Source organism: Thermobia domestica, chromosome 11 (assembly GCF_964235325.1).
Source record: "Thermobia domestica chromosome 11, izTheDome1.hap1.1, whole genome shotgun sequence".
Taxonomy (NCBI): Eukaryota; Metazoa; Arthropoda; class Insecta; order Zygentoma; family Lepismatidae; genus Thermobia; species Thermobia domestica.
In genome coordinates, this window is record NC_137464.1 from 252,576,498 (window position 1) to 252,586,935 (window position 10,438).

Sequence of the window (10,438 nt, forward strand, 5' to 3'; positions counted from 1 at the left end):
TGTTGTGCCATCTGGTGGCATATTTCCAAGTTTAGTTCGAGAACAAGTCATCTCCAGGATATGATATGGTTTCAAACTAACTGGAGATTTCAATGTACAATATCTTCTATAACCAGTGGGGACGATGCCTTATTTTCAGCCTAAATTTGTGTTCACATCAGTTGAGTTGGAAAGTGTAATCTGTATTTGGTAAAAATTGTAATGACTTGTTTTTCCAAATCCATCGATTTAATTATAGTAGCAAAAACTTCTGCGTAAAGGGCTCGAACCTCTCTTAATCACACGTATTGATTGATTTTACGCTCTTCTGCTAACCAACTGTGCTACCGATTTCTTACACGCTATACGTCTGTTCTACTACAAAACATGATTTTCTTTATGATCGTGTTCCAAGTCGTTTATATTCATAGATAATTTTCACTGTTCGCTTTATTTATATGGAGTCTGCAGATATAATGAATGTTCGAAGTGTTTTTATTAAATATTTTGTTTGTGGATATGAATCCACATTGTTTTGTCATTGACTTGCCGGTCCAAGTTCTACGTTGAACTGCAGAACTCAACCACAGTCTAGAAAAAAAAATACCCTTTTGAAGAGTTGGTAATTTTCGTAATTTCGGCCAAATGAAGTTTTTTTGCTTCTATTTCTTTATTTTAAAATAATATTGAACATAACCATTAAAATTGTGTTCGTAATTAAGCTTTCCTGCTGTGGAAACCTTGAAACATTTCGAACGAATAAAGAAAACGGAGACATTTTTAAAAAAGAAAGATCACATTAAACAGACGTGTCAATTATTCTGCTCATACCTATACATTGAAGTGTAAGTTCATATGTACCTGTTAACTGTAAGATTATTAAGTGTTTTCAGACGGCTCCTGGAAGGCCACACGTTCTTTCACATTATAGGCTCATCAAAGTTGTTGTTTTATGGAGGTGGTGTGTAGGAGACATGTAGCGCCATTTTTCGAAAGTAACTAGGTTGGTTCTTTCAGAGTTACTGCGACTACCAAACTAAATACAAAGATCATAACGCTTTCCATTTAGGTAACATTTGTTAATGAAATGGTAAAAGTTGGCATAAACTACTCTTAAAAGCTTGCCTTTATTCTACAGTATTATTAAAGAATAACAGAAAAAAGGTTAAAAAATCAGGCATATATCAATCGATGATATCTCGTTAAGCTGACAATCATGATACGCATGAGTGCAAATCCTCATGCGTATGATTGTTTTAAGCTGCCGAATACCCTCATCAAGTCTTTGTTATCGACAATAGCACGATGACAATGTTTACAATGTCACTATTGGATATAGCACAAAATGATCATGAACTCTGAAACTTTAATTACTACTTTTAAGTAAAAATATTGTCCAAAGATGAGATAGATCAATAACCTGAACAAAGCGACACAAAATGAACTTTTCATATGTTTTACACAAAAGTGAATTTCAAGGCACTAAGATATATAATGCTCGTTGCCAATAAGAATTGACAGAGTTGATTGACTTATATATTGCATACATAAAAACAAAAATTAACCATTAAGTGACACACTGTATCTGTTATTGTTCTCGTTATAACAGTGACACACTACCTCTAACAATGACACTCATACATTAACAATGATGTATAAATATTACTAATAACGGTTTAGGCATTGGGAAAGAAAATTAATGCATTGCAGTGACAAGTTACTAAATTTCATGAAGTAAAAAAATCTGACAAAGGACATTTAAGAAATGTGAACAGGTATTTGATATGAGTCGGTTATGTGACTAATCTAAGAAGAGTACGGAAAGAACCATGTAATAATCGGAAAGTTATGTAAAAAAAAACATTATTAACGTTAAATATCTTAGCCCTTTACATAAGCCTTCATGATATTATTGATATATACAATATGAACAATATAAACATGGTTTTAGTCATTATCCTAAATGCAACTACTGTAGTAACAATGATATATTACACCATAGACTAACTGCGTGCGACAGAATTACATAGGGCTATATATGGTCTAAGTTGGAACAGTCAGGTCATACACAGTCAAAAATGTTATCAGTTATAAGTTTTTTTCCATTAAGCACACGCAATTTCCGTTACATTGCATGGTATATAGCACAGATGCTAACATATATCCCGAGAACAAAACTGCCACTTCTACAGATATGCCAAAAGATTTGATTATCTTTCTATTTTGGGGAATTATAACACTCAAATGTATACTATCAATTAACACGGAGAAATCCTTTCTTAAATACATAGAAATTAAAATTATTACACATTAAAGATCATTAATATTTCCAAACCTATTTTGAGTTGCGACCATCTTATTCTGGGAGTGTAATATACTATCAATAAAATTGGGATCCATTCACGCATCTTATACAGAGTACTTAAAATATCATTACGGAAGCTACCTAAAGACCTTAGATTCAAAAAGTTTTCTCAATTTATTGGATTTACCTTATGCTTTCAAAATATTATAATCTTAAATTCAGTTCAACGTAATACGACAAAGTAGTATAGCACGGGTCACGTGATGAAATCATATACTCGCATTACGTCTAATTGTTTAATAACGTAGCAGAGTGCAAATTGGACGTTTAATCCAAAGGTCGTGGGTTTAAATTCTATGAGATACGGGAAGTGTACAGTGTTTTAGACAATAGTTCTCCCTATACCAATGTATTTATTATCGTTTAACAAAATACTAAGGTTTTCAGTATCTTAGTTATTAGTATGAAAGTGTCAAATGTACTGTACAAATATTTGCAAGAACCGAGATGGAACTAATTTTATATAAAGCTTTTATTTTCACGAATCCTTAGGAAACCCGCATAATTTCATTGTGAGAAAAATATCCTCGACGCTTATTTTGTTTATTTTTTTGTCCGCGCATGATCTTCTCTCTTAATTTTAATGTTTGTAATCTTGGTTGAAATACATTTTTATCTTTACGTAATGTTCTTTTTTCTTTATAGGAAATATTTTGCGTGGGATTTGCATTGGCATTAGTGTTTATAAGCTTTTTGATGGAATGCATTGTATTCAAGAGCACGGCTTTGCCAAAAGTATCGAGCTATGCCAGGGTGGGCTATGGGTTTGGCAGAAAAGGTTCTGTTTACGCGGGCCTTGGTATGACAGGTCTTTTAATGGTAGTTCTTGCTGTTGATATATATTTTTTGGTTTCCGGCAAATAACATTTCAGAATCTATTTTTAATGTAGCCTCTATTCTAAAGGAAAAAAATTAACAGAACTTATATATACACAAATGTTCAATTGAAAAAACAATAAATCATACGTAATTTCAAAATATATATTCACAAATCTGTAAAGAACCTACAATTATATGTAATTTTAAATGGAAAAATCTTACAGAGCCTATGTATTAACAAATATTCTATGAAGAAACAATAAATCATGTGTAATTTTTATGTGAAAAATTATTACAGGACTTGTATATTCACAAATATTTAATGAAAAAACAAAGATCATATGTAGTTTTAAAGCGAAAAATTTTACAGAGCTTGTATATTCACAAATATTCTATGAAAACCAATAAATAATGTGTAATTTTAAAGGAAAAAATCTTTCAGAGTTTCTGTATTCAAAATATTCAGCGACCAAACAATAAACCATAAGATGTTGTAATGAAATATCTTTTCTTCCTTAGTAATGTGCGTGTTACTAGTCAAGTTGAGGTAGCATTTATTCAAAAGTGGCGCAACTTACAATTTTATTTCTACTGAAAATACAGGGAAGAGCAGTTGTCCCCCACGTGTTGCACTCCGCGGGAGGCCATGGGTAGTTTTCGATGAAGGCTACACATAAAGTACCTCAAGTTGAGGTACTTTATGTGTAGCCTTCATCGAAAACTACCCATGGCCTCCCGCGGAGTGCAACACGTGGGGGACAACTGCTCTTCCCTGTATTTTCAGTAGAAATAAAATTGTAAGTTACGCCACTTTTGAATAAATGCAACACATCAACCCACATTTTATATATAAATATCACTTCCCAAATTATCCTAGCACAAGACCATTTAAAGAAGGAATAAAGAATTGCTGCATTATTACAATATAAAAAGCAAGATAAACCATACAACATAGTCAAAAACATTTGAAACAACATAATCTAAAAGGATCCACCAACTATGGACCTCTTTCAAATATACCACCATCTATTGATTCTTGATGTTAGTCAGTTCCATTATCAATTAGATTTTTTTTTTTTTTTTTTTGCAAAATGATACCATCAAATAATTCTATTTCTAACACTTCGAGTTTTTAAATCGGATAACATTTACTAGAAATACAAGATTTTTAAAAATAATTTTACCGCTTGTATTAATGCAACCACACAAAACTGAAACTTTTAAAAAATCATTTTATTTCAGGAAAACTCCACTCTGGAGAGGAATGTCTCCATTTACTCGAGAAGACAAGCGTTGGCTTGGTGGAAGTTATATTTATTTCCCAAGAAGACAAAAGAATTTTCTTTTATCTTTTTTTTTCTTTTACATAATTCCCATTTTTGTTTCTTCTAATTTTGACTTCATTTCAATTTCTTCGGGCCCCATTTACTGAACGTTGCTTCCATTTTGTAAGGTCTATAAGCTCTCCTATAGATTTCCATCTAGCCACAGTTTCCTATCTGAATACGAGCTATACTACTCACCCGCATAGTTTCTCCACATAGTTTTCAATTTACTAATTTTGAAATCTCTAATTTACCAATTCGTAATTCTCTAGCACATCCCCTTGCAAACTCTCAAATCCAGAGACGACCAGAGGTACAAGCACTGTAACTAAGTTTGAGAAGTAAGTAACTTACAAATATGTAAATTACCAGTTTATCTATGTAAGCAGGCCGCTCCTAGAAATGCAATTCCGAGCAGGGTTTGAACCTACGTTGTCGGCATCAATCAAGCTCCTTTAGTTAGAAGAATCAAAAATAAACACGTAGAAATTCCAATTCGCTCAATATCTGTTTATGCTCTAGCATAGTTATTTCTAATCTAATACAAAAATAACAAAAAACGAGAAAATGTGAAAACTTTTTCTAGAAAAGTTTTAGAAAAATCAAAAACCCATAAAAAAATCCAAATTACGTAATTCTTTTGTTGTAGCCAAGTTATTATCCTACTCAAAAAGTCAAACTATAATCAATAGGATATTAGAGTACAATTTTTCAAATATATTACTGGCAGCCTAAGAATAAAATTACAGTCAAATAACTCTCTTTTATGGCTATTAATACCATAAAAACTTACTTAAATTTTAGACGATAGTTACACAAGTGAATGTACTGATAGTGGAATTATCTATTAACGTCCTTAATTGAAAATAACGATTTTCTAAACCAAATTCATTGATCATAGTTCTAAGAAAATAAACGACCATTGATTTCAAATTCAATAAATCTGTTCTATCTTTTACTCTAATATTGAAAACATTGGTAAGAATATATTTTGAGGTTTCACAGTAATCATCGTTTGATCTTTAGAGAACTTAAAATTCATTTTATAATGCTCTTATCGTTAAGTGTATAACTTATTCTATTAACGATGTTTTTACATGTTCACCCGTTAATTCTCCATTCACTACTTTGATTAGATTAAGTTTATTTAAATATTTCAATTTGATTAATTATGTTTTATAGTACTCTTTCTTCACAGCTATAATAAATCTTTTTGATAGAGCAGTTCTTACTGGAGAAGCCGACGCAAATGTTACAAGAATTGAATACAGTGTAAAAAGAATAAATACATTTACAAACTTCGTTGAAGCTCAAAGCAATATTTATAACTTAACAAGTGTAACAAATATATTTTAATCTTTTAAAATTTCTTTAGATTCTCGTCAATAAGTTTTCAAGATTTAATATCGTATCCTTAACTAGCATAATTCTCTCCTGGAATGTTATCTAGAACGTTCATTACTTACTTTATCATAAAAAAACTAGCATCTAGTAACCTAAAACCTGATTACATTATTTCAATTTTATTCTTACATGGTATTTAATTTTTTTTCAATCATAGCAACACAAGTAGTTTTATATCGTACACCGATTTCAAAATAAATTTTAAATGTTTTATCACTTGTTACAAATTAGTTACCTCGAATTAATCATAAATATTGGTCTATTTTCTAGGAACTTTTAGAACGTAATATATTTTAGTGTTTCGGTTTATACCACTCTTATATACTGTTGACATCTCATACTTTAAGGTAATTGTGGTTTACAAAGTACAAGTACAAAGATTCTCAAGGAAAAGATTCTGCAGGTCTAAAATATTCACTTCACGTCTATTCTTGAAGTGAATATTTTAGACCTTGCAGATGACGAATTGGTTTGAGTCTCTTTCTTGATTTTCGTTTCTACTGGTATGAAAAAGACAATTACTTAGTTTGACAAATTGAATTCATTAGTTAAATTGTATGGTTATTTCAAACTTCAAATATTCATCATTAACTTCAGTCACACTGATATGAGTTGAAGGAAATATGGGTCTTAATTTTAACATGCTAGATCATAGTATACATAACAACACCAAGCATTCTGAATTCCATATATTTAATCTTAACTTTATATCCATACGGTAAAACATTCTCAAATGTTCCATCAACTTCTTTCGTTTTCTAACTGAAAACGCATTATGAGCAGACCCACTTCTTTAAAATGTACATTTCAATTCTCCCTTCCACATAATATTTAAAATTAGAACAAAATCCTTATAAAAGTCTTAAGAATAATCTTATTTCATCTTTTCTACGCCAAACAATTTCTTCTGATCCGTATTCATAATAGTGATTTGCTTCTGGTTTGAAAATCGTACGTGTGTTTACTGGTGTGGATGTTAAACCATAATACACTATAATATCTATTTTCCCATGCTTACTGATTTGCATTTGAGAAAACACATATGGAAAGAAAATATTAAAAAGTTTAATATTTGGTGTAGCGGTATATCGATTACCCTCTCTAATTTCAAAATTCATATATATTGGCATAATAATGATTAATGAAACCATCACCAACATCAATATCAAAATCAATAGAACTATTTAATTTATTTAACCTCCCGGTTGTTTGTTGATTAGGTTTAAAAGATTGTAATCCATATAACTCCTTCTTTCCATATTTATTAGAAGTATAATTTTCATCTTACTATTTTATGGATTGAACGCATGACATTTAAACTACTAATAACTTAAATATAGTTTTCCCAAAAATCTTTATTTCTATTCAGTTGGCTAATGATTTCTGAAGAAATGTATACATCCGTATTTTTTAACACTACAATATATACATGGCCATAAATTACTTTACCAAAATGTTGAATACGCCTGCTACACTCTACATTGTTATGATTGACATATTTTATGAGGGATTTTCGTGCATTACTTCCTAATAAATCAAACATATACATATTATTTCCTTTTTTGTAGCAAATCTAATGCGTTCTTATGTTTTTAGACTATCAAAAGAAAAAATACCACACTCACAATTCTTCGGTTATATGGAATTTCATCACTCACTAATACACCTCTAGAGCTTCCTATGTTTAGCTGTTTGACGTATTAAATTAAAGTAAGTTAAGGGTTGGATTTCTTCCTTATCGTTCTGGTTTAAGTTTTTTTAAGCTTACCACCTCTTTGTTTCTTCATTTCCATAGGACATCTCTTTTGTACTAATTCTTTATTCTTTTTCACGTCATATAAGGCTTTCGTATGCAGCAGCACTTCTAGCAGCAGAAGTTAGAGCTTCTATTAAAGCCAACATGGTTGGAATTGTAAACACAATGAGTGATTACAAAGCTTGCATTGAAACGGGTACAAATTATTTCATACAACCAATAAAGTCAACATATACTACATACATTAGTTTATTTTTCGACATAGACCCCATATCGGTTGAGACAATTCTCGCATCAAGGCATGAATTTGAACAGACCCTCCTAGTAAAAATCCTATCCTTCCATGTTCAGTTACGTCGACACGAAGTTTTTCACCATCTCTGAAGCGAAACTACGGTCTCCGAGGTGCTCCTTCAAGTGTGGAAATGCTAGGAGTATCGAATGAAGATTATGAGCTTCAAGTACATCACGACTTACGTGGTTCCCATGCAAGGGAAGTTTGGGAAAATGTTGAACGCATATCCACTTCATTAATAGCAGGGAAAGTCCATACAGTGATAGTTCAGAAACAATGCTTCACAATATCTTAATTAATGAAGGCTTGGCAGAGGGATGCGCACAGAAGCTACTCAATTACGTCTCTGATGGAGATGCAGAGTACTTAAAACTCAGGGAAGAAAGATTAATCACTAGAAAAAAGCCGCTCTCAGCTGTGATACATAAGCAGAAGCTTCCAACATTTTCAACAACTCGGGTAGTGCCTACAATAGCTCAGGAACTAAAGAACATTCTGAGGGAGGTAACTCGTCTAGAAAAATATATTGACATTGCTAAAGAGAGAGGTCTGTCAATAGGAAATATTTTTTCATATAACTTGACAGCCTACACTACCCTCATCAATAGTAATGGTGCAACTACTAAGCCTGTGAAATCCGCTCTGATGATCGAATTACGAAAGATACTTCCGGAGATTGAGACACGTCAAGTACTTCCTTCATGTATTTCCACTGCTATTTTAGAAAGGCGCACGACTCGGTTAGGAGAGAAACATTATACAACGTTCTTACAGAACTTGGAATACCGAGAAAGCTAATTAGATTAATTAAGATATGTTTAAATGAATCCCAAAGTAAAGTCCGGGTAGGAACATTTTTGTCCACAAGCTTTCACGTCGAAAATGGCCTGAAACAAGGAGATGCGTTGTCGCCATTATTATTTAACTTCGTTCTGGAATACGCTATAAGGAAAATCAAAGATAGTAACCAGGGCCTAGAGTTGAACGGTATTCACAAGGTCATGGCATATGCTGATGATGTAAATTTAATAGAGGATGATAGGAGAACAATAGAAAGAAATGCAGAGATCTTATTAAATGCTTGCAGGGACATGGGTTTAGAAGTAAATGCAGAGAAAACTGAATACATGGAAGTGCGTCGGGACCGGAATACACCAAATTATGGATGCGTTAAAATATTAAATAATACTTTTGATAAAGTGGATAGTTTCAAATATCTAGGATCAATATTAACAGAGGAAAATCATATTCATGGAGAAATTAAATGTCGACTAAAAGCAGGGAATTCATGTTACTATTCGGTTCAAAATCTCTTGTCGCGAATTCTGTCGAAGAATTTGAAGCTTCAAATATATAAAACGATAATCATGCCTGTTGTTCTGTATGGTTGCGAAACATGGTCGCTTACTCTGAGGGAAGAACATAGACTGAAAGTATTTGAGAACAAGATCCTGAGACGAATATTCGGACCCAAGAGGAACGGGAATGGGGAATGGCGGAAACTTCATAACGAGAACTACATAATTTATATGGTTTACCCAACATTGTTAGGGTCGTGAAGTCTAGGAGGCTAAGGTGGGCGGGTCAAACGCTTTCAAAGTCTTGACTGGAAGACCAATCGGAAAACGACCATTAGGAAGACCTAGTCGCAGATGGCAAGACAATATTAAGATGGATCTCGCAGAGATTGGAATACAAAGTAGAAACTGGATGCAGCTAGCTAAGGATAGAAGGCAGTGGAGAGCTTTTGTGAACGCGGCATTGAACCTCCGGATTCCATAGGCCATAGAGTTAGTTAGTTTATTTCCACTGCTATTGTGATATATGTTACATGTGAGATACGACAAACGCAAACATCATCTCTTCAGACATTTGCAGACATGTTTGCAGCTCTCATAAATCGTGTAAGAAAATTCTGTCCACATGAACGTAAAGATTATATATTTGATAGCTACTTAGCTCATTCCGTGAAAAATGCAGAGAAGGAAAGAGAGCGTCTGTAGATCCGCTACCACTTACTGCGCTCACCCGACACTAAACTGCCGGTGCAGATGTCGAAGTTTTGGGCATCATCAGATAAAGAAGTTATGCTACAAAATGCACTAATAGAATACCTTAATATTCACACGTCATATTCACCTCATAATATAATACTAAGTGGCTTTGTTGGCGAGGATGGTTCAACTCCTGCGCTGGTACTTCCAAATGCTACTACACTACAGACTTCAATCGAAGACTTGACAAACCCTATCCAAGAGGCAGATTTACGAATAATCCCACATATACTACACATTTTGAGAACTGATATACAACGCATTAATAGTAATGTCAAACGGTACGGATGTCCTTGTTCTACTGCTTCATTTCCATCGAACGTTCCGAGAATATGGGTTGTCTGAGATGTGGTTCCGTAAGTCAAAAACGGATATTATTCTCATCCATAGTCCGGCCACTTTGTGTGGCGAATTATGTGATGTCATCCTTGCAAAACATGT

General features: G+C 32.9%; 1 protein-coding gene across 1 annotated transcript in view; it reads left to right on the forward strand.

The window, feature by feature from the left end:
- Window positions 1-3,670, forward strand: part of LOC145663802 (uncharacterized) — a 107,073-nt gene extending 103,403 nt beyond the window's left edge. The window contains exon 4 of the mRNA XM_081729891.1: window positions 2,990-3,670. Within this exon, the coding sequence (XP_081586017.1) occupies window positions 2,990-3,208 (219 nt within the window). The 3' untranslated portion in view covers window positions 3,209-3,670. The remainder of the gene's footprint in view (window positions 1-2,989) is intronic.
- Window positions 3,671-10,438: the final 6,768 nt, after the last annotated feature.